The 27,754-nt window shown below is 35.5% G+C and overlaps 1 protein-coding gene across 8 annotated transcripts in view; it reads left to right on the forward strand.

Annotated features, from left to right (window-relative positions):
- The window catches only part of PPP3CB (protein phosphatase 3 catalytic subunit beta), a 47,369-nt gene that overhangs the window by 3,981 nt on the left and 15,634 nt on the right, over positions 1-27,754 (forward strand). For all 8 annotated transcript variants that reach the window (XM_018042305.1, XM_018042309.1, XM_018042307.1 and 5 more), the window contains exons 2-10: positions 10,054-10,254; positions 10,930-11,054; positions 13,872-13,983; positions 15,769-15,914; positions 16,179-16,318; positions 16,428-16,505; positions 16,611-16,705; positions 19,427-19,552; positions 27,238-27,315. In XM_018042305.1, the coding sequence (XP_017897794.1) occupies positions 10,054-10,254; positions 10,930-11,054; positions 13,872-13,983; positions 15,769-15,914; positions 16,179-16,318; positions 16,428-16,505; positions 16,611-16,705; positions 19,427-19,552; positions 27,238-27,315 (1,101 nt within the window). The remainder of the gene's footprint in view (positions 1-10,053; positions 10,255-10,929; positions 11,055-13,871; positions 13,984-15,768; positions 15,915-16,178; positions 16,319-16,427; positions 16,506-16,610; positions 16,706-19,426; positions 19,553-27,237; positions 27,316-27,754) is intronic.

Consider the following 27,754-nt stretch of genomic DNA (forward strand, 5'->3'; position numbering starts at 1 on the left):
TCCTTCTCCAGGGGATCTTTCCAACCCACGGATCGAACCCAGGTCTCCCACATTGCAGGCAGACGCTTTAACCTCTGCACCACCAGGGAAGCCCCAGTTCATTATATTTTAAAGCAACGTGAATTTTAATTTTCTTTTTTAACAAAATCTGTTTTATGGACTTAACCTATCTAAAAGAGATAATTCTTGAAAATTATTTTCCTTTTCCTTTTTACCCTAGTCAAACTGTTAAGCATACTAAATCTTTAGTACCATGTGTCCTAGAGAAAGCAGGGGAACAGAGAATTGTGTGTGTGTGTGCGCGCGCGCGCGTGTTTGTATATGAGACAGAGAGAAGTCAGCAGTGAGAAGGAAAGAGAACACTTTGGCAACAAGTCATCTTGGAAGGAAAATGCCAAGGAAGAAATATAGCTGCTCAGTAATGAGGCAAAATCTTCAGGTTCCGGTACTGTTGAATGAATTGGCGAAAGTTATAAGGAAAAGTTTGGTGAAAGAATTTTGATTTATTAGATGAGATGTGTTTTAGTGCCAATCCTATGATTTCATTTCAGTATAAAAATGTTTACTTTTACATAGAGATGAAATAAGCTAACACTAATTGACATTTTTATATGATATGTAAAATTTATTTTTGAAATTCAAAGTAACCAAATAGCAACTACTTATTTAATGCCTGCCATATACCTAAAAACTGTAGGGAAACAGTATAAAAGATAAAATGCAATCTTGGTCCTTGGGGAAATAGGTACTCATGAAAAGTTAATAATTTATGTCATAAGGCTGTGTGAATAATAATTGCCAGTTAAGTGGCAGACCCAGCAAGTTGAGTTCAAAGGAGATAGGTATGGGTCTAGATTTGATTGCTCTAGCAAGGGTTTGTATAGGAGGAAAGAGCTTTGAGGATGGGTAGGATTCAAATAAGCAGAAGATTGGGACCATTTATTTGTGCATCATTTATTGAATACCTCTTTGTACCAGACATTATACTAGGCTTTAGGGATACAGAATTGAATTAGATATATTAAGTAAGATAGATTTTTCTTGGAGGCAGTCTAGTGGAGGAGACACTATTGCAAATAAATAATATAATGAATTAGGTACGAAGTGCTGTTGGAGCTTTATAGAGGGAATTGACTCTTAATTAGAGAGAAAGCTTCACTGAAAGGATTATACTTTGAGGGGAACCTTACAGGATGAGTAGAATTTCTCCAGATATTAAGGTGGGGCTGAGAAGGAGAAGGAAATGGCAACTCACTTCAGTGTTCTTGCCTGGAGAATCCCAGGGACGGGGGATCCTGGTGGGCTGCCGTCTATGGGGTTGTACAGAGTCGGACATGAGTGAAGCGACTTAGCAGAGAAGGAGAAAATATTTTCTAGTAGCGAAAACAGCAGTAGAAAGGCATGGAGTTTGAAAAAAGCATGGAATGTGTGACAGTATTGTGTAAAGTTCTTGGCAAGAAGTAGCAGATGAAGTTGAAAAAGTTTTTTTGAACACCAAGTTGAGGACCTGAAACTTAGGGAGTATAGCCTCTGGATGGTTAAGAACATTGGATGATTAAGACTGCCTGGGTTTGAATTAAGACTGCCTAGTTCTGCCTTAATCGTTTCACTGAGGACAAGATACTGAGTATCCCCAGCCCTCAATTTTCTCATCTGCAAAATACAGTTAATAAAGTTATGGGATTTTTGAAGGATTAACAGAGACAATTCATGAAAATTTGTACCATAGTGCCTGGCCTGACACATTATTGAAAGTTTTAAAGTAGAGGGATGACCCAATGATTTGGTTTTTGAAAGGTAACAGATATTGTTGATAAGTGATTACTGATTAAAATGGAAGAGACTAAAATCAGGGTGTCAGAAGGTTAATGGAGTAGTCCAAGTGTAAAATGACCACGGCATGGATGAATTATGAGAAAGAGAAAAATCAAATATGACACAAATCCTGAGTAATATTAGAAAGTAGATATACGGGAGCAATGACTGGGTGTGGCAATGAAACAGGTAGAAGAGCAAACTTTTTTAAGAAAACAGTAATGAAACTTATTTTGCTTTAGTGATAGTTTAAGTTGAGCAGTTGTAGTTAAAGGCAGAGATTGGAGTGATAGGTAAGAGACTGGGGATGGTTAAGAAGGACTTTGAAAAATAAGTTTCAGACTTTTGTCTCCTTTATTCATTAGTCCTTTTTTGACTAAACGGTAAAGGGTAGAAAAGAAATTAGGGTGGAAACCACCCCAGTATTTTGAGTAGATTTATTTAGCTGTGCTTTGTACAATAAAGGGAGAGGAAAAGTAGAGCTTAGATTTTTCTAGTACGCAAAGTGATAAGAACTTGAACTAGCATTGCAGCAATGGAGATATAAAATAGAGAAAATTTAAAATAGAACTAGAGTCCAGAAAGAGAACAGTGACATCAAAATTTTAAATCTGAGTGACAGAGAATGATGATATCATAACAAAAATAAGCCAGGAAGGAAAAACTAATTTTTGAGGGAAGGGTATCGTGTTCAAAGAACCACTACAAATTAAAAGGAATTCAAGGGATACCTAGAAATTTTGAAGACAGTGCCGTAGGATTTATTGAACCTTTCCTTAAAGCATGTGGCTAATGCGTGCTTCTACCCCTGGCATCTGGGTGGGTTATACCATTTTTCCCGATCAGGAGACTTTTGATGACTCTTAGTCAGAAGAGCATTGTTGTCGTGTTGGTATAAGACAAGTGGTACTGGAGTAGCATTCTGAAGACCTCAGTTTCAATCATGACTCTACCCCTTACTAGTTAAAACACCTTGAGAGAGCCATTAACTTGTCTGAACCTGTTATCCTCTCTGTGAAACTGAGATAAAATTGCCCTACCAAACTCATAGGATGTCTCTGAGAATCATAGGATTGTGTATATGAAAGCAAGCACTAGAAATATATTGTCATTGCTATATAAATCAGTGTACTGCTACTGCTGCTAAGTCGCTTCAGCCGGGTCCGACTCTGTGCGACTCCATAGATGGCACCCCACCAGGCTCCCCAGTCCCTGGGATTCTCCAGGCAAGAACACTGGAGTGGGTTGCCATTTCCTTCTCCAATGCATGAAACTGAAAAGTGAAAGTGAAGTCGCTCAGTTGTGTCTGACTCTTAGCGACCTCATGGACTACAGCCTACCAGGCTCCTCCATCCATGGGATTTTCCAGGCAAGAGTACTGGAGTGGGGTGCCATTGCCTTCTCCAAAATTAGTGTAAAGATAAGTAATTTAGAAACTATAACTAATGTTTCATTAATTCAGTAAATGTTCATTAGTACCTATGTTCTAATCACTAGCTATATAGTGATGAAAGACAGCTTGCTCCCTTTCAAGGAGCTCGTAAGCTTGAGGGGGAAGCAAGGTAGTTATAGTGCAGCTGATAGGTAACCTAGCCAAAGAACAGGAACATTTTTCAAGAATTGGAACACTGATATGAAGTTTAAGGACAAAGAGAAATTAGACAAAATATGGAAATAGTGTACCTATAAATAATAGGGAATGCAATGTACAGAGGTTTTTCTGAGTGATGTAGTTTTAAAAATGAAAATAACATCTGGAGTATAGGATGTGTCTGGAATATGAGTTAGTGGCAAAAAGATGAGGGTTGGAAATGTAGGCAAGGGTCAGATTAGAAGGGATCTTGTATGACATGTTAAAGTACAGAATTTGGATTTTATGTGATGCATCATCCAGTCTTGCAACAGGTGGATGTTGAGATCTGAATTTTAAAAAGAGTATTCTGAGTTATTGTGAAACCTGGGCAAATTGAAAAGATTTTTGTAATTTTAGGGGAAAAAAGTCCTTATTTAGTGTCTTAGGACCAAAGGGATGAAACGAGATCAGAGAATTATCTAGGACCTATTTATTGGCTGTGTTAGGGTGAGGAAGAAAAAGACTTTTAGGATAATTTCCAGATAAACAACTATATTGGTGATAGTTCGGAAGGAAAGTTCATGCATTAAGTTTTGGCTGTATTAAGTTTAAGATACTTACGGAACATCCAACTGGAGATATTTAATAGTTTAATAGGGATTTGGAGTTTAGTGGCACAGTCTGGATTGAGTAATCTGTTTGGGAGTCCACAAAATATAGATTTTGGTTGAAGCCGTAGTTATGAATGAGAGGAGTATAATATGAGGGCCAAGGACAGAATCCTCAGCCACATTGTCATAGGATTAGGAAAAGGACTTGAAGTTCATGAGATAGGCTAATCAGGTATGACCAGAGAATTAAGGGAAAAACCAGGTGAGTGATTTCAAGAACCCGAGAGAGAGAGTTGTAAGGTGAAGGAGTAGAGCAGAAGCCAGATAAATGTAGGTTGAGGAAAGAAGACAAAAGTGAAAAAATGAAGGTATCCACTGTAGATTACTCTTTGAAGAAGCTTAGTTGTAAAATATGGGATATATATGGCAGAAACAGGGATGAGGAGTAAGGGAAAATTACTTGTTGGGGTTGCTTTTAAGATCATAGAGAATTGGGTACAGTCTTCCCTTGGTATCTGTGGGGATTTGATTCTAGGATACCTCTCCCTCTTCCAAAATCAGTGCATGTTCAAATCCCTTATATAAAATGGTGTAATATTTGGATATAGCCTATCTGTATCCTCTCATTTACTTTAAATCATCTCTAAATTACTTGTAATAAAACAATGTAAATGCTATGTAAATAGTTGCTAGAGAGGCAAATTCAATATTCTCTTTTTGAAGTTTTACTTGAAAAATATTTTTCTTTTAAAAATATTTTCTATCTGTGGTTGGTTGAATCCTCACATGCCAACCTGTTATTTTGGAGGGCTGGCTGTATGTTTATCTACTCAAAGGGAAGACCCTATGGAAAGTTGGAGGCAGGAAACACAGAATAGGGGCATGGGTGGGTGGGAAGGGTGACTGAAGTGAAAATGTTGGGGGTGGGGTGGCATTCAAAGCACAGTAGAATGTTTAGTATTGGGTGGGAAGAATCCTCTTCCTTGAGATAGGAAGAAATGTAAAGATGGATCCTGGTATAGATGTAGATGGAGAGGAGCAAAAAAATGACATTTGGTCTGAAGGTCTCAATTTTCTCTGAAAAAGGTGCAAAGTTGATTACTGAGTAAGAGAGAAATTAAGTTTAGGGCTCAAGGAAGAGGTGACCATTTGAAATCTCCACTGAGGAGAATGGGAGAGAGCACAGACAAGGAGGTTTAATTGGATCGCTGGCAAGTGTCAATGACCAACAAAGTTGCAGACCATTAATTTGTATAAGCACTGAATTGTTTTGATGATTTTTTACTTAATGTCCAACTTTAGAAACTAGCTCATCCAAGAATTGGAGTTTCAGAAGTAGAAAAGAACAAAACAATTCAGGATGTTGTTTAAAAAGTGGGTGGTTGATGGGATAGCTTCAAAATTACAGGAAGCAAAGGTTTCCAGAAGTAGTTGATTAGGGGAGGTGTCCAGGTTCTTGATATAATTGGAGAACAAATAGAGAAAAGGGAGTGAGTCTGAAAGCATTAGAGATTTTGGTCATGGAGTAAGAGATTGGAGTTCAGGATCTCAGAGATAGAGCAGAAATGATGGGCAGGGCTGAGAAAGTTTAAGTGGCGTGGAGGTCAGAACCTCTCAATTCTTGGGTTTACATAGGTCATCCTCAGGGGCATTGATGATGGTGGTGCTTAGAGAGGAGAAGGCTTTTGAACTAGGAACCCGAGTTTCATGTAAGAGTTGACCAGAAGTGTAGTAGATGGCTAGGACAAGAATAAACTAGCCAGAAGACATGAACCTCAAAGGAGGCAGCATTTTCTTCTTCACAGGAGTGATGATGTTAGATGTGGAAATAGAGAGCTAAAAGACTGTAGCCTCTTCTGCTCAGAGTGGTGGGAATTCTGGAGGCTGAATGAAGAGGATTGGGAGGGAGGGGAACAGCCTGAGGATGTTCTTGTTCAGTCGCTGAGTCCTGTCTGACTCTTTGTGACCCTGTGAACAGCCGCATGCCAGGCTTCCCTGTCCTTCACTGTCTCCCAGAGTTTGCTCTTACTCATGGTGTGAATAAAAGAAATACAGAGAATAAATTCAAGAGGAACTTATTTTGGACAGTTGCGAGTAATGGCAGTGATGAAAAGCACAGACATCTGAATGCTACTTTGGAGTAGAGTTTTCAGGTGGCGCAGGCTGTGCCCCACATAGTGTTGGAGGCCTCATTGGGCTGATAGTTTGCAGTCTTTGCTTAGGGTTGGGCAACAGGGAAAAGCTCCTCTGTTTATTGACCATTCATTGTATGTACATACATTTATGTGCTGGTTTTTCCCTATCTAAAACTTAGAAGAGTTGGAAAACAGGAATAGTTGGCTGAAGACGAATTAGAAATGTAAAAAAAACAATTAAAAACCTAAAATTAGATGGAAATGCTTTAAAAGTACCTTAGGAGTTGCAAAATGGTAGTATTAATTTCTCAGTTAATAACAAATTCAACCCTCTATTGACCAGCAGTGTCAGTAATTAATTTCCTATTAGGCCAAATTCTATTTGGTCAGTTTTCTTTTGCTTAGTTAGATCACCTGCTATAGCTCCTTTTTCCACCTGCCAAAGAGCACAATGCCTTTTTGCCGCTTATTTTCTTATTTACTGATGTATTAAAACATTTTTCCAAAACTTTCTACTCTCCTGTTTCAGTGTTGTGTTTAGTTTTCATCTGCTTTTACCTCTGGTGACATTTCTTCACCCCTCTACCTGCCCATTCCTTAAAAGGTATTGTAGCTGTTGTTGAGATTGAAAAGTATGCCTTGAATTGAAAAAGAAATGGAAAACATAGGTCTGGGGGCAATGTATACTTTTTTCTCCCTAATGAATAGGACATTCTGACTCTTGGTTAAAGAGGAGCAGTACCTCGGTGTGATTTGCAGTGGGGCATCACAGTGTGCATGAAAACATGCGGTACCACAGGTGACTGGCTGATGGAGGGGAAGGTCTCCCACAAGGTTTTTAGGAAGTTCTGTATTTTGAACAAAGTTCAGCTATTAGTGGAATTATGTTGTTAATTGTTAGGAGTTATGTTCTGTGTAATCTGGAATGCAACATCTTAAACAGTATCTCTTTCCCTGAGTAGAGGAGAAATTCTCTTGGCCTGATGAGAAAAATATCCCAGTTTGATCTCAGAAATTTTTATTTAAGATATATTTAAACTTTTCATTTTCATAATGTCCCAAAAGTAACTTTTGATTTATTTAGTAATTGTTAATTTCTGTAGCTTTTAAACAGTTGATTTACTGATAGTGGCAAATTTGGTTATAGCATATAGTATGCTGCTGCTGCTGCTGCTAAGTCACTTCAGTCGTGTCCAACTCTGTGCGACACCATGGACGACAGCCCACCAGGCTCCCTCATCCCTTGGATTCTCCGGGCAAGAACACTGGAGTGGGTTGCCATATCCTTCTCCAATGCATGAAAGTGAAAACTGAAAGTGAAGCTGCTTGGTCGTGTCCGACTCCTAGTGACCCCATGGACTGCAGCCTACCAGGCTCCTGTGTCCGTGGGATTTTCCCAGGCAAGAGTACTGGAGTGGGGTGCCATTGTCTTCTCCAATAGCATATAGTATAATAGTCTGTTTAATCGTTGGTTGAAGAAAAACATACATTAATAAAGGTTTTTATTTTTTTAGAATCTGACACAGCTATATTTGGGTGGCCCCATGGACTGTACTCTTGCCTGGAAAGTCCCATGGATGGAGGAGCCTGGTAGGCTGCAGTCCGTGGGGTCACTAAGAGTCAACACGACTAAGCGACTTCACTTTCACTTTTCACTTTCATGCAGTGGAGAAGGAAATGGCAACCCACTCCAGTGTTCTTGCCTGGAGAATCCCAGGGACGGGGGAGCCTGGTGGGCTGCTGTCTCTGGGGTCGCACAGAGTCGGACATGACTGAAGCGACTTAGCAGCAGCAGCAGCATGGACTGTAGCCCACCATGCTCCTCTATCCATGGGGATTCTCCAGGCAAGACATAACTGGAATGGGTTGTCATGCCCTCCTTCAGGGGATCTTCGCAACCCGGGGATCTTCGCAACCCAGGGATCAAACCCAGGTCTCCCGCATTGCAGGTGGATTCTTCACCGTCTGAGCCACCAGGGAAGCCCTGTTTGGGGGAGCAAAATGTACTTTAATGCCTTGTTCTAGATGCAGTAAAAAATAATGGGAATAAATGTGTTCTCAAGAAGGGGCCAGGGAAAGCAAGTTTTGTTTTACTATCAAAAAAAGATAAAAGCTAGAGGGATTGATGATTTCAAAGTCTTTAGAAATGGTTTATATTCCTCTGCTTTAGTTCTTATTTCACTTCTAAGAACTGAGCTCTTCCTAAATTATTTTTCTCCTATGAGAATATGGTTATTTTTTATTCTTTTCTTCAGTAATCAATAAGATTCTAACCCAGTCCCCTGTTTTTAGTTACTTAAGTTGAACTATGAAGAAGCAGTTCATCCTAAACTTTTCCAGTCTTCTGTATAATAATTGATAATCACAGTGATGGTCAGGAAGATACTGGGTACTGTATGCCCATACACAAAGTGAGTTTTTTCTTCAAAAATTTATTTCAGAAAAGAGAGAAATACATTTGGGTCTATGTGTAGACTACATTCTTACTATAAATTTCTTTCTTTTTTTTGAAAACCAAAGTACTATTTGGTAAAAAGCCTAAAACTGCTTCAACCCAAGCTGATTTTATATGCATAAAGAGATCATTTGTTGGATTCAGTTAAAAAGGAATACAAAATTTTAACAGATATATAATGTTTTCCTAGGTACATGACCTTAAGGTAGATGCCATTGAAAATGGAGTTTCATGTTCTCTATTCCACTTAACAGATTTCAGTTTAAAACAATACAGTTGGTAAATATTTATGGAAATTATATGCTACAGGAGTAAAAAGGCCAACTATTTCAGTAGTTAGACAAGTGGAAATTGTGTTTTAGGATAAATTTGCAGCAATAGCATTGGAGATTTATTTAAAAAGTGCTGTATCTTAAGCAACTTAAATGGAAATGAGGATGATTTGCTTATAAAAGTGTTTTAGATGACAAAAAATGAATCTAGTGGCAAGGAATGCACTGATGTCAAAAATGTGTGTAAAGATTTTGAATGAAACTGTTACGTGAAAAATGAAGGTAAGAGAAAAAGCAGTATTAATATTATTTTAAATATATATATGCATCTAGATTAATTTAAATCTGTAAGTAAACATTTGGCTGTTTTAATCTATATTTCTAGAAATTTCTGGGCTTCCCTGATAGCTTAGCTGATAAAGAATCCTCCTGCAATGCAGGAGACCCTGATTCGATTTCCTGGGTCGGAAAGTTCCCCTGGAGAAGGGATAGGCTACCCTCTCCAGTATTCATGGGCTTCCTGGTGGCTCAGCTGATAAAGAATCCGCCTGCAGTGCGGGAGATCTGGATTCAGTTCCTGGGCTGAGAAGATCCATTGGAGGAGGCATGGCAGCCCACTCCAGTAAGCTTGCCTGGAGAATGCCCATGGGCAGAGCAACCTGGCCAGGCTACAAGGCATGGGGTCGCAGAGTCGGGCACAACTAAGTGACTAAACACAGCACAGAAGTTTCTGCTCAAGTTGGCCAGCAGGCATTGTTTTATATATTTTTATTAGGAAGTTGGTCAGTCACCTTATATTTCAGATTTCTATTTATGCTTGTATGATATTAAGTTATATTTATTATACTTCATTTAAGATGAAGAGTGTATAATCTGTTTTGAGAGTTCTATCAAAAAATGTTTTGGCTTAAAGAAAAAAAGCTTTAGTTATCCTGAAAAAACGTAATTTTGTGAGACAGTTCATTTCTCTTAATAATTCTTATGTTATATATAGATTATTTTAAAAAAGAAGTATAATTTGACTTCTCTTTTTAAAAATGCTTTTAAAAGTTAATACTCTATCTAGTAAATGAAGAAACAAAACAAAAACTTCAGCTTTTCAGTTTTGACTCTTACTTACCTAGATCCATTGATTAGTTTTTATGTTAATATATTAATAGTGATTTTTTTTTTAATTAAAAAAAAATTGCAGCTGTTCCTTTCCCCCCAACACATCGCTTGACATCTGAAGAAGTATTTGATATGGATGGGATACCCAGGGTTGATGTTCTGAAGAACCACTTAGTAAAAGAAGGTCGGGTAGATGAAGAAATTGCACTTAGAATTATCAATGAGGGTGCTGCCATTCTTCGGAGAGAGAAAACCATGATAGAAGTAGAGGCTCCAATTACAGGTACACTTATTTATGTTTTGGATATTATTTTTTTTACTGTACCATTATTTACTTACCTAATTATAAAACTGTTTCTTCTTCATTCATATTATATACTAAATTAGTATTACCAGATTATTTCCTATAACGAAAGTTTTTGCCTTTTTCAATGAAGAAACATGATCCTAAATAATCTGAGTGCAGAAGTTAGTCTAATATGCTTTTATGAAGGTTTCATCAGTTGAGTTGGCCATCATTGAATTTGACTCAACAAATGCTTATTTACTATGCTTTCAGTCGTCAGGGGCAAATACCTCAGTGCCATATCAGATGCCAAAAATGATCGTTTAGAAGTCATGAGAAAGTATGGAGTTAGAATGGATATTTTACTGCCACCAGTATAATTTTATCATCCTAAGATTGCATGCTTGACTTCCTAAAGAAGAGTTTTATAAATCTAGATGAAAATTTTGTCACTTACTACAAATTTTAGTACTCTTGTTATATCTTGTTCTAGATCTTGAGCACATGAACAATTGGGTACACATTATCCCTGTCATGACTCTTCATAGATTGCTTCTGTCGTAGACCTTTCTTGATAGAATTTTATGCTCTCTTATGTAAACGAAATTAGAATTTAAGTAAAATTTGTTATTTTAGATTTTTTTTTCATATCTAATAATCTTCTTGTTTCAGTGTGTGGTGACATCCATGGCCAATTTTTTGATCTGATGAAACTTTTTGAAGTAGGAGGATCACCTGCTAATACACGATACCTTTTTCTTGGTGATTATGTGGACAGAGGTTATTTTAGTATAGAGGTAATAATCATATACTGTCATTTGATTTGCTTTTAAGTGTTATCATAGATGATTTCTATTACTTCCTAATAAAATAAGTTCTTTAAATTACCTGTATTGGGTTCTTTTTAATACCTCTGCGTATTCTGAAGTTTTTAGGTAAAGCTATTATTTATTCCTCTTTTGTCTTTCAAACTATTCTCTTAATTTTTTTTGTGTTACTGTAATTACCATTTCCCAGTGGAAATTATAAGCAAAACGAGGGGCCTTTATTGCCTGTTATCTAGTGGCCCTGAGGAGCTAATGCTGTTTATCTCTCTTGTCCTTAAAGGCATTCAGCCATGCAAAAAAAAAAAAAAGATTAATTGTATTTTTCTAATTAAATAAAATAGAATGCTTTATCACTTAAACTCTAGTGCTTCTATCTTTCCTCCTGTAGCCATTAAGACCCAAGTATATCATATGGAATCTTTATGTATTCTGAAAGTATTAATCTGCTTTTAAAAACTTGAGAGGCATTAAAATGACCTGTTCATTGTCACTTAATAGTAGATTGTTCTTTTTGCTCCTTTTACTTTTCTAATTATAAAAATTAAAATAAGATATAGAACAATTTGTATTTTCTAACACATGCATTTCTTTCCTGTTTTGAAATGAAAATGAAATATTATAATGTTATATAATTTCCTTTTTTTATTAATTCCTGTGCTCTGATGTCATGCCAGTTCAATTATAAATTTACAGCATCATTTTTAATAGCTGCATTGTATTCTGTTGACTAAACTAGTCACAGTCAATCAATTCTTATTGTTAGGCATTTAAGGTGTTCCCAGTTTTTTGCCATGACAGTTGATGCTTCAGTGGACCATATCATTTATACATCCTTATATACTTGCCCAGTTATTTCTGTAGGACAAATTCTTAGAGGTTAAATTGTTGAGTAGAAGCTCCGCAAATAGGTGTGTTAGTATTAATGTGTTTCAAGCATATTCTAAGCAGTTAACGTGCTTGATTAATTTTTACAACAAAGTTATGAGGTAAGTACTTTTATTTTATCCATTTTATAGAGGAGCCTGAGGCTTGAAAAGGTTAAATAACTTGCCCAAGGTCATATTGTTAGTAAGTGGTGGAACTAGGCAGTTTGAGCGTGTGCTTTTAACCATGTCCTCCACTAGATATTGAAACCTTACCTGATGAATTTCAGTGCCAGTTACTGTTGTTCATATCTCCTCTAGTGTTTTCAACCTCCGTTCTGAGGTATGCTAGGATCCTTGGTGGGAAAGGGAGCTCAGGGCTCTGTCCATCCAAATTCCCTTGGGAATTTTATTATCCTGAGTAGTTCTTTCTGTTCATAGTGTCATCATCGGCCCCTCTCAGTCTTTCCTTGGAGCCTTCAAGAAAGATAGAAATTGGCCCTTCTTCATAGAAAGATTCGGGCCTTTGACAGAAACAATAGAACAGTTTTAGGAAGCTTAGTTGGTAGCTGAGCGTTTGGTATTAGAGGGTACTTTTGTAGCAGACTTTTTTTTTTTAACAAGACTTTTTTTTAAAGCTTTTTTTTTTATGTGAACCAATTTAAAAGTCTTTATTGAATTTGTTATACTTTTGTTTTTGTTTTCTGTTTGGTTTTTTTGACACGTGCGATCTTTGTTCCCACACCAAGGACTGAACCTGCATCCCCTGCACTGTAAGTCTTAACCACTGGACCACCAGGGAAGTCCCTGTAGCTGACTCTTTTAATTCATTTTATTGTTGGAAAGTAATAAAGAATCAGAATAAGTGAAAAGGGCAGGTGTTTATTAAGTACTTACCAGGCTTAATTATTTTTTTTCTTGTGAATAAAATGAAATGTGTTACACATTTCAGTTAACCTTAACTTGTTTAAAACAAAGTTTGTGGGAATTCCCTGGCAGTCCAGTGGTTAGGATTCCACACTTTCACTGCCAAGGACCCAGGTTCCATCTCTGGTCAGGGAACCAAGACCTGCAAGCTATGCAGTGCAGCCAAAAAAATAAAGAGTTTGTATTTTCTTTTTGTATGTGATCATGTAAACCAAACTTATTTACATATGAAATAGTCTTTCCTTTTTTTAAACCAAATAAGTAAAATATGAGTCTGTTTCTTAGGTGTATTTAGAGAGAAATAGTTGCTGTTCTAATATTCTTTTTGTTTAAAATTACATTGTCTTTGAATCATTTCAGATAATAAGCACCTAATTATATAAGGCAACATTCATAACCAACAAAGTAAACATAAAACATGATTTTTCTCTTCATTAGGCAGCATGGCATAATGCTTAAAATCAGAGGATTAGAGGTTTTGTGATTTTGGACAAGTTACTTAAGCTCTTTGCTTCTGTTTCCTCATTTGTAAAACAGATAATATTACATACTTCATAGGGTTGTTTGAGGAATAATTAGTGCTTAGCATATTATGAATACTCAGTAAATATTAGCTGCTATTTATTTTTGACATTGTTACTGTTTTATTTATTGGTATACCTAAGGAGGAGACCAATCTGCTAATTGTTTTTACAGCAAACAATTTGTAAATCTAAGGTAATTAAATTATTTGACTCATTTATTCAACAAATATTTACTGCTCTTCTACTTGCTAGGTACTTTTCTGAGTGGTAAATCAGGCATGAATAAGAATCAAAGTCCCTAATTTCGTGGAGCTTTGTTTTAGTAAGGGACAAAGAGAAAAAGATAATAAAAAGATAATGAAGAATAATAGAAATTATAAGGGTAATAGGGTTAGAGGAAATGAAACAAAGATCAAACAGCTTAGTTAAACAAAAATATAAGATTAATTCACTGGAAACATTTTCTTTTGTAGTGTGTCTTATATTTATGGGTCCTGAAGATTCTATATCCAAGTACATTATTTCTCCTGAGAGGCAACCATGAATGCAGACACCTTACTGAATATTTTACCTTTAAGCAGGAATGTGAGTACTGCCATGAGAACTATTTTCACTTCCTCAGGGTTCTTTTAGAGTGATGTGGATAGTAGAGTTTGAAGATTTTACAGTACAACATGTAAGAACAGATTCTGTGTCCAAACATGTAAAGCTTTCAGGAAGATTGTCTACAGTTCTCCAGTGTTTAATATTATTCAGATGTTTTCATTTCAGTATTTCCTAATAAATTTGATTTTTACATATGTACTTAGGAACAGTTTTGAGCTCTGTGTATAGTTTTAATTTTAGAATTATTTTTTTCTAACAGGAAGAATATGAACCAAGTGAAAAGAAATGTTGCATTGGAGATTTCTCTCCACCGATATTGAGACATTCCCATGAACATTCTTAACAAATTAATCATCCTGTCATCACTGCAGATTGTTTTATTTATTTTTTAATTATGCAGATTGTGTCATACACACATTGTTGATTAATTGACGGTCTTAGTCTACAATATTTATCCCATTTCTCTCTTAAATTTTTATGGCTGTGGTAATCTTAATAGCTGTAAGCAATCATATAGTATAGAGTTTGACCTTTTCTCACATCTCCTAGCTATGTACTTGTTAGTACTCATGGCTGTATTAAGTCTTAGAATTAAGATTTAAAATTAGAAAATAACTTCAGAATTACTGAGATGCAAAACATGATACAATAAAGATCAATATAGTGACAGGTAGTGGCAGAAGTGGCAAACTCTGATATAACTTCAAAGATCGGGTGGGTAACTTAAATGAATGTGAGATGAGGCCGGGAAAGTTCATGCTTGACCTCAAAGCAATCAAATTAAAGTTTTTATTAAACTGCAGTGTTGGAAAACAGGTCTATCATCAGACTACCAGTTTATAATCTCTGATTGCTAGATCTTCTCATATTTGAATGTTACAGTGTTAAGCAGTGAAATAGGAACTGAATTCTTTTTTTCTTATATAAGTAACAAGCTGTCCAGCAAAATCCCACTAAAAACATAAAATATCCAGGAATTTAAAAGTATAAAGGTGCAAAGAAATACGTATGACAGACTTTTAAAAGTAGATGACAGTTTAATTCTTTCTTGTGTTACGTTGACTTCTTGCTTTGCTGCTCATTTTAAGTGTTCATTGTAGGCTAAAGGAAACCCTCTGGTCCTCCAAAATAGGAAAAATATTTTTTATTTTTTTAAAATTGGATGGACTTTGAGTTTTGTTTTGTTAAGTCTTCTCTGTAACAAAAAAGTAGTCACTGACTTGTAGAATAAAATAATTAACACTACCTTTAAGTATAGTACTAATTTTGCCTTACCTAGCCTATAAAGGTAAAGAGTTGAGCTATTTTTAGAGATTTGACTTATTACTTATAGTAATATTTTATGACTATCTGCTGCATACACAAAATAAATCTAAGGAGTGCAAATATTTTGTCTTTGTAAGTACAGTAACATAGCTTATCTTTATTGATTCTTATGGGGCAAGATGCTGGCCTTTTTAAAAAAAAATTTTTGTATGCAGTAAAATTTACTCTTTGAAGTGGTTAGTTCTCAACTTTAACAAATGATTAAAGCTGTCTACCATCACAGTCACAATACAGAAAAGTATCATCCCATGAATTCCTCCTTGCTGCCTTTGATACTCACCCCTTTACCAACTCTGCACCCCTAGCTACCACTTGGCTGTTATCCATATCTTTAATTTTTTTACCTTGGTTTTAATAGTCATTTATGTATGTGCATGTATATGTTTTAAATGATTAACAAATGATGCAGTTTTCAATTACTGAATTTTTTTTTTCTAGGTAAAATTAAATATTCAGAAAGAGTCTATGAAGCTTGTATGGAAGCTTTTGATAGCTTGCCTCTTGCTGCACTTTTAAACCAACAATTTCTTTGTGTTCATGGTGGACTTTCACCAGAAATACACACACTGGATGATATTAGGAGAGTGAGTATATATTTTAGTAACAAGAGTTGATTCCTATTTATAGCATTTTGTTGAGTAGAGACTAGAAGCTTCAAACCTCTCTTCACTGCCAAGATTAGGTAATGGTAAAAATTAATATACTGGTATTTTAAGAAAATATCTTCTAACTGTTCAGAACAATGTAGTATGCACAGTATTCAGAGTTGGTACCACTTTCCTTTGTCCATTCCATTCTCACTTTTGACAAGTTATTTCTGCTCTTTGTTTCTTTTCTTTCTTTCACAGTTAGATAGATTCAAAGAGCCACCTGCATTTGGACCAATGTGTGACTTGCTATGGTCCGATCCTTCTGAAGATTTTGGAAATGAAAAATCACAGGAACATTTTAGTCACAATACAGTTCGAGGATGTTCGTATTTTTATAAGTAAGGAAAAATATTCAAGCTTAATCACATTTTAGTTGTTAAAATAGCGTATGCTTTCATTATATATAGAAAGTCATTATTTTACTTAATTTTCTCTTTTTCCCCACAGCTATCCAGCAGTGTGTGAATTTTTGCAAAACAATAATTTGTTATCGATTATTAGAGCTCATGAAGCTCAAGATGCAGGGTAAGAACTCTGTTTCCCTAACCCAAATTAACACCTTATGTACAAATCAAACTTAGTAACCATGATTGATGCTTTACGATGCATATTAAGTTATTTGTTTTGCAGCTATAGAATGTACAGAAAAAGTCAAACTACAGGGTTCCCTTCATTAATAACAATTTTTTCGGCACCTAATTACTTAGATGTCTACAATAATAAAGGTAAGATGTTGTTGATAAAAAAAATTGTTAAACAACTTAGTATTTTGATTGACTTATTTTTTGAAAATATAGTAGAAAAGGGGCATTGTTTGAAACTGTAACTATCCAAATCTCTTTATGAAAAAATATAAGGGAGGGGAGAGGACAAGAAATGAAAATCCAAAATGTGAAACTTAAGTCACGTTACCATTTCACAACTTTGTCATTCACAAAAACTGCCTGTGAAAGAATATTCTGAGGTAACTCTGTCAAGTAAAAATGCACATGATTTTCTCAAACTCCCCTTTCTTAAATCTTTTCTCTTATAATCAAGAGAATGTTTTCTTGCTTGCATAAAGCTGCTGCTGCTCCTTTGACCATTTCATGTATTTGAACTGTATGGTTGTTTATCATGTTTCTTGTTTTATGTCCACTGAGGTAGGTTTTCTTTTCCTTTGTTATTCTCTAATTTTTTATCCACTACCCCATGATTTGTAATTGAACCTTTAATTAACTCAGTCCAACCTTCTTTCAGGAAGACAGTCTCCCCTTTCCTTTCTTTTTACTGCTCTTTCTTCCTTTTTTTTTCTTATGTCTTTGTAATTTACCTTCTTTTCTAGTAGTTTATATTCCACCTCCTTCCCTCCAAATTTGATCTGTCTGTTACAACTGGATTTCCTTTAACTTGGAACATAATTCATTGAGAGATAATACCAAAGGATCTTAATCTAGTTAAGTGTGTGCCAAGGACATTGAAGATGAGCTTAAGTATGTTTAGGCAGTTCACATTTTCAGAAGAGGAAATCAAGAAGCCAGCTCCTATTCTGTCTTGATATATCAGGAATTCAGTTGACTATGCCATAGTTCCCAAGGTCAGACAGGAGTGGTTGTGCCAGGAGGAAAGAACAGAAGGTTAAAGATTTTTTAAAGTACATTTAATGAGGTCATTGCTAAATATGGGTTTGAGTTCAAAAGAGGAGCAAAATAGAGTTTTTGGAAGATTATAGGTGATAGTTAAAAGGTTAAAACATTTACCTGAGATCAGATAGTAGCAGTAGCAGGCTATCAGATAGCTTGGATACAGGGTATGCTGTAAGAACTCCATACTATATTAATTACCAAAACAACCATACCATAGAGATTAACCGAGTTGGTGGTCTTTAGAAACTATAATGCCTCCAAGGATTATACCAGTGCTAAGATAATCTTTTAAATTATATCTTGTTTTATAAAATTTGAAACTTCTATAAAGATACCTAATGAAGCAAGGCTTCATTTTTAAGGAAAAATATATCTAAGTTTGGACTCCATTCTCCAAATTGATTTGTTATATTTAACTTTGTACCTGTAACCTCCCTTTGTTAGTATTAAAGGAACTAGTGTTCAGTGCTCAGTTGATTACTGCCATATTGGTTGTCCTTTGTCAGTTTAACTCAGGAGATCAAGGGATACTTTTCTTAGTACTCCAAAAAGAAACTCAAACCATTCAATCCGTCTTGTCAAAATCAAATGTCTCTTGATAGTGCTGATTCTGTACATGGTGTTAATGATTTGAGTGCTTACATGGTACGGGACATGTTCATAATGTTTCATTCCATCTATAGGGCAATTTTCTAGATTCTTTATCTTTCTCTTTTTTTAAATTAAAAGCTTGGTATCAGTCCTTAATTTCTGAGGCTAAATTTGACATACATTTATTTCATGGGAATTTCATCAGAGAAACAAGCGTATTTTGACTCTATATTAGCTAGAATCCCAAATCATGGAATTTAATACATACATTTCAGTCCTTTACATTAAAATGAGCACATAACTATTATAGTATCTGACAAACATTTTATATTTTTTTGTACTTTCACGTGAATTCTATTCTCTGACCTTAAACTTCTGAGATAGGCAGGATGTTTTATAAATGAGAAACAGATTAGTTAAATAATTTACTATTACACATATGGTATATACTGTAGTTTAGATTAGAATCTAGCCCATTAATTCAATGTTCCATAAAATAATATAACCAGTGCCTGAAATCTTTATCAGGTTAATTTAAGGTATTATTTATATCAACTTAGGAAGCTTTAGAAAGATATTTGAAATTGAGACGAGTATGTTACCTTTGAGTTTTTCTGTTTTGGTATTTTAATGAATTTTTTTCTAAATGAAGTGAAATATTTCTTTGTAGTAGTTTCAGTTGATTTCTTATAATACATGAAATAAGTACATTCATATATTCATAAATAAAATGTTCCACATGTTTCTTTTTCTTCTCTGTGTTTTTTTTTTTCTTGCTTTATTTCCATTTAGTTGTCCTTTCCAGGTTGCCTGCAACTAAAAAGACCCTCTTAAATTCCTCCAACTTGTATGAACTCTTAGACCTAGAAAATTGCTCATTGCTGTTCTGTGTTTCCTCAAAAAAACTGAGTTCTCACAATTTTGGATTTAATAAACATGCATGTTGGATTATTTGTATTGGATTATAAAGTACAACAAGCATTCTAGAAAGATTGGGAATTTCATTAATAATAACAAGTAAAGATCTGACTATGTTCTACATAAAACTGTGTTGGAAGCAAAAAGTGTATTACTACTAAAAATTAGTTCCTACCTCTCTCTGGTACCCTTCATTCCACTCACCCCTTGATTTCCCACCCCCCTTAAAAGATATTTTTTCTGCTTTTATGTGTTTTAGACTTTTGGAGTTAAAGACAAATTGTTACATTGACATTCAAACTTATCTTGCAGCTGCTGTATTAAAGTATGAAAATAATGTGATGAATATTCGACAGTTTAACTGTTCTCCACATCCTTATTGGTTGCCCAATTTTATGGATGTTTTCACATGGTCTTTACCGTTTGTTGGAGAAAAAGGTATGATTTTTGTTTTTAAAAAATTGTTATACTGTTATATTTATTCCAGTTTACTACTGCAGGCACATACTACTTGCTAAAGGGAGCTGAAGTCTAGTTTCACTGTGGGTACAGCTCTGCTTGTGTCAGTGGGTGTGGATATGAGAGCCTCAAAGATATTTTAGTTAGCTGTTTACAGCCCCCATGTGAGGGTGTCTGGGGGACTGGGAGAAGACTTATAAATAGCCTGATGTTGTCTTCAGCTGTTGGGTTTTCTTTCTTTTTTTCTTTAGCTTAAATCTTTTATGAAGGAATGGAGAGATGGCTTTGCTTTGGAACTGATGCTTTTGCATATTTTAACATCGCTCTTGGGGATGTCATGGCAATTCATGGGAGAATTTAATAGCCTCCATTTGGGGCAGTATTAGTCATTTTGTAGCAGCTCTGTACTGTCAGAAATGATAAAGAGAAATTCAGGTTCTGACCTAATATTTCTTCTCCTACATGGAGCAATATATTATATGTATATAATTTTAGTGGTAATGGTTTCCTGATAATTTAGAGATTCCTATTAGTATGTACTTAATAGGCTTAAAAAAGCATAAATACTATTTAAGAGGTTTTATTTTTGATTTTCATTTTAGTTCTGTAGAGTTCTTAAGACTTCCTTACTTAATCACATTCTTCTTTTTCCATTTTAGTGTTAATTTTCCCATGAGGCAATACCTCAGTTTCCATATGTGGAATATGAGTATTAGAGTACAGATATGATTGTAAAACATTTTGTTCTATATCCCTCTCTATTTTTTCTCACCTCCTCTATGTTACAAAATGTTCCTTTCTGCCTGAGATATGTTACTTCTGCCAAGGCATTTTTGGTTCTAAAATTCAGAGTTACTACTTAAACTGTATGTTCAACAGGTTTTTTGCAGATTCCCTTTGGGCTTCATCAGTTACTCCGTAGGTCAACATTAATATGGAGATAGAATTACCCACTTTAGCAATTGAGAAGGGGGCCAGTAAAGGGCTTAGGTGCAAGGGATGCATTACACTTATAACCTTCTATCTTTGGTATATGAGAAATAGTTCAATCATAGCCTCATCAGGCTAAAGGGAATTTAAGAATTCATGTTGCTTATTCTGCCTCCAGGCTAGACTGCAGCACAACTATTTTAACGTAGTATGAGTGGGATGGTGGGTGGGGAAAGCAGGGAAGATAGGTAGGAGGAAAATGGATATTTCTAATTTGATTTTCTGATGCCTCCACGAAAAAGGAAGTAGTTCATTATATCTAATCTAAATGTTTATGCTATGAGTATTCAAACAAAGAGAAGTTAATAGGTTTTCCTCAACTAATGCACCTGTCAAAAACCAGGGCATCTGATTTTTGCCCTGGTTTTAGATAGAATTTTAGATCTCTCAGTGATCACAATCACGTAGTCTTAACTCCTTTTGAGAGATGAGAAAACTTAAATCTAGTTTCTGTGGATCTCTCATAAGTGAAAGTGGATTTCTTTCAGTGATCCTGTATTTGAAGTCTGCTACAAAGTGATCTTTTGTTCTTTTTTGCCACTCTACCTCATCTTAGCTATTTATTGTGAGGAAGTATTCAAACTATCTGACCATTTTTGTTGTTTTTCTGTGGATCTTCTCTAAATTATTCATATCTTTCTAAAATCAGAATTTCAGATTTGAACATTATACACAAATAGAATTCTAACCAGTGTTGAACACAGTAAGAAAATTTTCTTAAACTCTTTGCATATTTTTCCATTTTAATACACGTTAGCTGTTTAAATAGCCTATTTACTTCTTCATTCTAATGAAAATTTTCTTTTGGTGTGAAAATCTGCAAATGACTCTTTATTGGATTCCACATTGAGAAAACCAGTTTGACTCTGATCTAGTCCCTGGGAAGCAACTAACCTAGCCAGAGCCTTCCTTGGAGGCTGGTTTAATCCCAAAGTTAGGTGAAAGTAGTTTTTTAACCTCTTGTGGACTTTTTATTTCATTTTTAAAAAATCTTATGTTATAAAACTTGCAGCGTATAAAAGGTAGAGCAAATAATATGATGAATTACTATGTACCAATTATTCAGCTTTGACAGTTATCAAATCATGGGCAATACTGTGTCATTTATATCCCCATCCACTGCTCCCCATCCCATACCTCAGTTGTTTTGAATCAGATCTCAGCTGTTATTTTTTGTATCTATAAATGTTATGGAATGAAGCTCAGAGATAAGATTAAAACCCTTTTGAGAACGTGGTAAAAGTTAGAGACTTACACCGCCCAGAAAATTTCATGTACGAAATACATGTACAGTCTTTACGTATGTAACATTTTGAGGTTGCTCATAGATCTGAAGTGAATTGGTAATGCCGTCAGGTTTACTGGCCCCAATTTAAGAACCTCTGCTTCAGAGAATCCAGTATGGTGTGATCTGCCATAGAAGGTCATATATGTAAGATTTGTTCATTTACCAGATTTTTTTGGAATTAACAGGAGAAAGGAGATTCTATCTATCAGAGAGATTAAAGTAGCATTTGAACTGGGGGTTAAAGAATGTTGGAATTGTGCAGTAAGACAGTAATTGTGCAATAAGATGTGAGTAAGACAGTTTTAGGAGGAGGTACTTCCCAAGGCTGAGTCTGACAGGAGGAAATCATAAGGTCACTGACAAATGTTTAGGAGTTCAATTTGATTAGCAAGTAATGTATGAAAGATGAAATGAAATGTTCATTGCTCAGTCGTGTCTGACTTTTTTGCAACCCCATGGACTGTAGCCTGCCAGGCTTCTTTGTCCTTGGGATTCTCCAGGCAAGAATACTGGAGTGGATTGCCATTCCCTTCTCCAGGGGATCTTCCCAACCCAGGGTTTGAACTTGGGTCTCCCACATTGCAGGCAGACTCTTTACCATCTGAGCCACCAGGGAAGCCTCTTCATACATTAGAAAGTAATGAATGAAGGATAATAATAGAAAAAGAAGGAAAGTCAAAATTAGATCAGGAGGATTTTGATCATTTAAACAGAGAATCTGGAACTTTGATAAATGGTGGGATGTAACTGCAACAGAAAATAATCATGATAGTCATTTAGAAAAATTACTCTGGTGAAATGAACTGGAAGAAAGACTAGAGATTAGAAGACCTGTTATGAAACTTCATCAGGAATCAGAAACATAATGAAGCCCTGTTAACATTAGGAATGGAAAGTATGGGAGAACTCCAAGAACTGTAAAAGTAGAATCAGTGAGACTTAACAAGATTGCTTATTTAAGAGGAGGGAATGATTGAATTTGGCTTGGATGTTTTGAGTGTGATAATGATAGTGCCGTTAACACACTGATGAGAACTGTTATTCTAGCAACCCCTCACTTCAGTTATAGCTGCTTTTCGTCTTCATTGGGATTGCTAGGCCTTTGACCTTGTTGTTTTCTTTTTAATCTGATGCCCTTTTGCCTTTCTTTCTTCTTAAGTGAAAGTGAAGTCGCTCAGTCGTGTCCAACTCTTTGCGACCCGTGGACTGTAGCCCACCAACCCCAAACTCTCTTCTCTCTTGTTTTTCTACTTTGTCCTATTAATCTTAGCCCCAGTAAAGTCTAACTATCCATTTTCTCCATTTTTACAGTTAGGATATAGAGTGCTACTGGAGATATTTATATAGCCTTGGGTCTTCCCTGGTGACTTAGTGATAAAGAACCTGCCTTCCAATACAGGAGATGTGGGTTTGATCCCTAAGTCAGGAAGATTCCCTGGAGAAAGAAATGGAATCCAATCTAGCATTCTTGCCTTGAAAATCCCATGGACAGAGGAGCCTTGTGGACTATAGTCTGTGGGGTTGCAAAAGAGTTGGACACAACTTAGTGACTAAACAACAACAACAATGATTTGGTATCACCCTTTGATTTCTAGCATTAGCTAGGCTCTCAGTAGTACCCAGACATCTTTATGTCACTAGTCTCCTTCCTCACTTATTGCCACCAGGATGTATTCTAAAATTCTTTTTTTTAACTTAAACATTTTCTTTTTCTAGCCACTTCCCTTACTGTCAGAGAAAACACATACCATCTATGGAAGCTTTCTCTGCTTACTGTTCCCCTGCTTTCTAAACTGCACTCATCTTTTTGGGGGGTGGGGCTATACTGCATGGCTTTTGGGGATCTTAGTTCCCCAACTAGGGATTGACTCTTGGTAGTGAAAACATGAATTCCTAACCACTGGACCATCCTGATAAACTGCACTCATCTTGAATTCTTAGCCTGTTGAAAATGTGACCCTTCAATCCAGGGCTACTGTTTCTGACTTGTTCTTATACTCCATTATCCTTCTGCTTTTTCAGGAAATTTACTTTATTACTTAGGTGTTCTCTATCTTCAGACTCTCTCTACTAAGCTCTTTTGTAAAATGTTCAAATATATCTGATCTTTAAATAAAAAATAACATTTCCCCTGTCTGATATCTTTCATTGACCGCTATTATGCTATGATTCTCTTGCCTTTCCTTCACAGCAAAGCTTCTAGATGGAAAGCAGTACACACATAGAAGCTAGTATTTAGTAACCGTAAATGACCCTGGTAACTCTCAAGATAAACCTTAACCTGTCACATGAAGTCTTTGTACCTTGCCTAGTTTCTCTTCAGCTTCATTTTTTTGTTGTTGTTTTCTTTCACGTTTTCTATGTTCCAGCCATGAAACAGCATAGCCAACTTCCTGAATGTACTATATGTATATGCTCTTTCAAGTTTCATGCCTTAATACTTTTTCTTTATTTTCTCATGACAGTTTTGTTGAGGTATAATTCAAATACCATACAATTAACCTATTTCCATTGTGTACTTCACTGATTTTTAGTATATTCAGAGTTATGTGTCTGTCACAACAATCAGTTTTGAAATATGTTCATGATCCTCTCAAAGAAACCTTGTGTCCATTAGCAGTTCCCAGTTCCCTCCACATCTTCTCTCCAGCCCTGTGCAACCACTTGTCTGCTTACTGTTTGCATAGGTTTTCCTGTTCTGGAAATTTCATATAAATGGAATCATGCAGTATGTAGTCTTTTGTTACTGACTTGTTTCTATAATATTTTTAAGGTTTATCCATGTTGTAGCCTGAGTCAATACATTATTCCTTTTTATGACAAAATAATATTCTACTTTATGGATATACCATATTTTGTTTATCCGTTCATCAGCTGATGGACATTTGGTACTCTTTACTTTCTGACTACTATGGATAATGCTATGATGAATATTCCTGTACAATATGTTTTCATTCTTCTTAGATATGTAACTGAGAATAGCGTTGCTGGATGATATGATAACTCTATGTCTAACATTTTGAGGATCTGCTAAACTGTTTTCCAAAGCAGCTATACCATTTTATAATCCTGCCAGCAGTGTATAATGTTTCCAGTTTTTCCTTATACTTGCCAATACTTTTTTTAAGATCTTTTTTTATTATAGCCATCATATTGGATATGAAATTGTATTTCATTTCTCTAATAATGACATTGAGTGTATTTTTATGTGCTTATTTGACATTTGCATGTCTTATTTTAAGAAATGTTCATTTTTAAATGGATTATTTGTCTTTTTACTATTGAATTATAAGAATTCTTTGTATTTTTTAAAGGTGATTCCCATATCAGATATATGATTTGCAAATATTTTCTCTTGTTGTGTGAATTATCTTTTTACTTTCCTGGTGATATTCTTTGAAGCACTAGAGTCTTTAATTTTGATGAAGTCCTCTTTATTTTTTCTTTTGTTGCTTGTGGTTTGGTATTATGTTTAAGAAACTATTGCCAAGCTCATTAAGATTTGCCTCTGTGTTTTCTTCTAAAAATTTTATAGTTTGACCAACTTTTACGTTTAGGTCCTAGATCCTTTTTGATTTACTATGTGTGTGTGTGTGTGTGTGTGTGTGTGTGTGTGTGTGTTGTAAAGTGGGGATCCAACTTCATCCTTTTGTATGTGGATATCCACTTGTGTGTGTGTGTGTTGTAAAGTGGGGATCCAACTTCATCCTTTTGTATGTGGATATCCACTTGTCCCAGCACTGTTTGTTGAAAAAACTATTCTTTCCCCACTAAATTGTTCTATTTCTGGACTCCTTAATTTTATTCCACTGATTTATTGACTGTTGCTTACTTTTTCTAACTTCTTTTTAGAATGCCTTATCTGCCACTTCCACCTGGCCAATTTCTATTCCAAACCAAAAGCTGCTTTTCTTCAGCAGATCTTGTGCATAACTCTGCATACTTAGAGCATAGTGCTCATTGCATTTTTGTGATAGTTTATATATATATATATATATATATATATTTATAACTATATATCCTTTAGTAGTTAGTAAGCTTTTGGAGGGTCAAGACTGAACCTTTTGTATCTGAATCCCAAAGCTTTAGCACAGTGCCTGGCATATAGTATCCTATTAATATATTTATTAGGAGAAACAATAGGGGCAGTATTAAATTTTGTTTTGAATGTGTTCTTTTCTAGGTGTTGTCAGGATATCCAGGGGCTAATACTCAATAGACATTTTTATTTATTAATTGAAGTTTGCTTGTACCTTTATTTATTTACTCATTTGTCATATATTTACTGGATGCCTCTCATGTGCATGGCTCTGGGGATACAGGAGTAAATAGAACAACACCTTGTGCTCAGGAAGTTTCATTATAGTATGGCACGCCACCCCAGTACTCTTGCCTGGAAAATCCCATGGACAGAGGAGCCTGGTGAGCTGCAGTCCATGGGGTCGCTGAGAGTTGGACAAGACTCAGTGACTTCTCTTTCACTTTTCACTTTCATGCATTGGAGAAGGAAATGGCAATCCACTCCAGTGTTCTTGCCTGGAGAATCCCAAGGACAGGGGAGCCTGGTGGGCTGCGGTCTCTGGGGTCGCACAGAGTCAGACACGACGGAAGCAACTTAGCAGCAGCAGCAGCAGGGGAAACGGACAATATACAGATAGTGTGAAACAGCTGACAATAAAACCAGCAAAGAAATCCAGAAATTTAAGGGGAGGTAGAGACTGGCAGTAAAGACTTCAGAATCATCCTCAAAAGGTAATACTTGAAAATATGTAGGAACGGATGGAATCACCAAGAGATTGAAGATATAAAAAGAAGATTCGGGGGAAAAAAGTGTCTAAAAGGTAGAAAAACCAGAAGAGTAAAATCCTGGAAAGCAAGGGAAAAGAGAAGGCAGAATGATGAAGGAGAATTAAGCCTAAAAAAGAACCGTCGTTTCTAGTTGTTAGTCATTAGTAGTCTTAAGATTAAGTTTCAGGGGAATTGCTTGAGCCAGGTTTTAAAAGATTGAATGCTAAAACTTCTTAAAACAATGAAACTGTGCCATTGTTTTTTTCTGACTCCTTAATGTTGTATCCATAATGAAAAATTAATGTATATGTTTCGATGTTATTCATCCCTGTACTTACCCCTGTGTGGGCTTCTTCCCCCCACCCTGCTCCCCCAGGCACCTAATTACTTACTCCATAAAGAATCTCTCTCAGGCTTGTTAGCCATTTGATTTTTTTCAGTTTGAAAGCCCATATAGCTTTTTAATTCAATCATTTCTACTATCTAAATGTGTTAATCTTGCGTTATAAATCATTTGATCATTTATATAAATGGTTGCCCTGTATACATGTAGATAGTTGAATATAATCAGCTAATGTGTAACATTTGTTTTTAATAGTGACAGAAATGTTGGTAAACGTTCTGAGTATTTGCTCTGATGATGAACTTATGACTGAAGGCGAAGACCAGTTTGATGGTATGACTATTTATTTTACTGTTTTTTATTGTGAAATGCTATTGTTTAACTGCCCAATTTCAATATACTCTTGTAAATTATAGTCATTGCTCTCAAATGGCTATACTATTTGATAAGTGACAAGTCACTTTTTTCAGATATTATTTAGGACTCTAAACTAATTTTAGTTATTTTTTTTTCTGTTGATACGGGGAAGAAAATGAATTTTGGGAAAGGGGAAATTTGAAAGAGAACAGAAGGAAAAGAAAATTGAAATGCTAAAAGAATGTGGTTCTTCATGAATATGGACACTACTTAGAAGGGAGGATAAAAATGCTTTTTGTTTCATTGGTACTATATTCTTAATGCATCAGAAACACCTGAATACATAGTGTTGTTGTCACTTCTTTTCAGAAATCAAAATAAGCTGTTCCCAGTTTTGAGTGGTTATGTTCTAAGA

This window comes from Capra hircus, chromosome 28 (genome assembly GCF_001704415.2).
Source record: "Capra hircus breed San Clemente chromosome 28, ASM170441v1, whole genome shotgun sequence".
In the NCBI taxonomy this organism is placed as follows: domain Eukaryota; kingdom Metazoa; phylum Chordata; class Mammalia; order Artiodactyla; family Bovidae; genus Capra; species Capra hircus.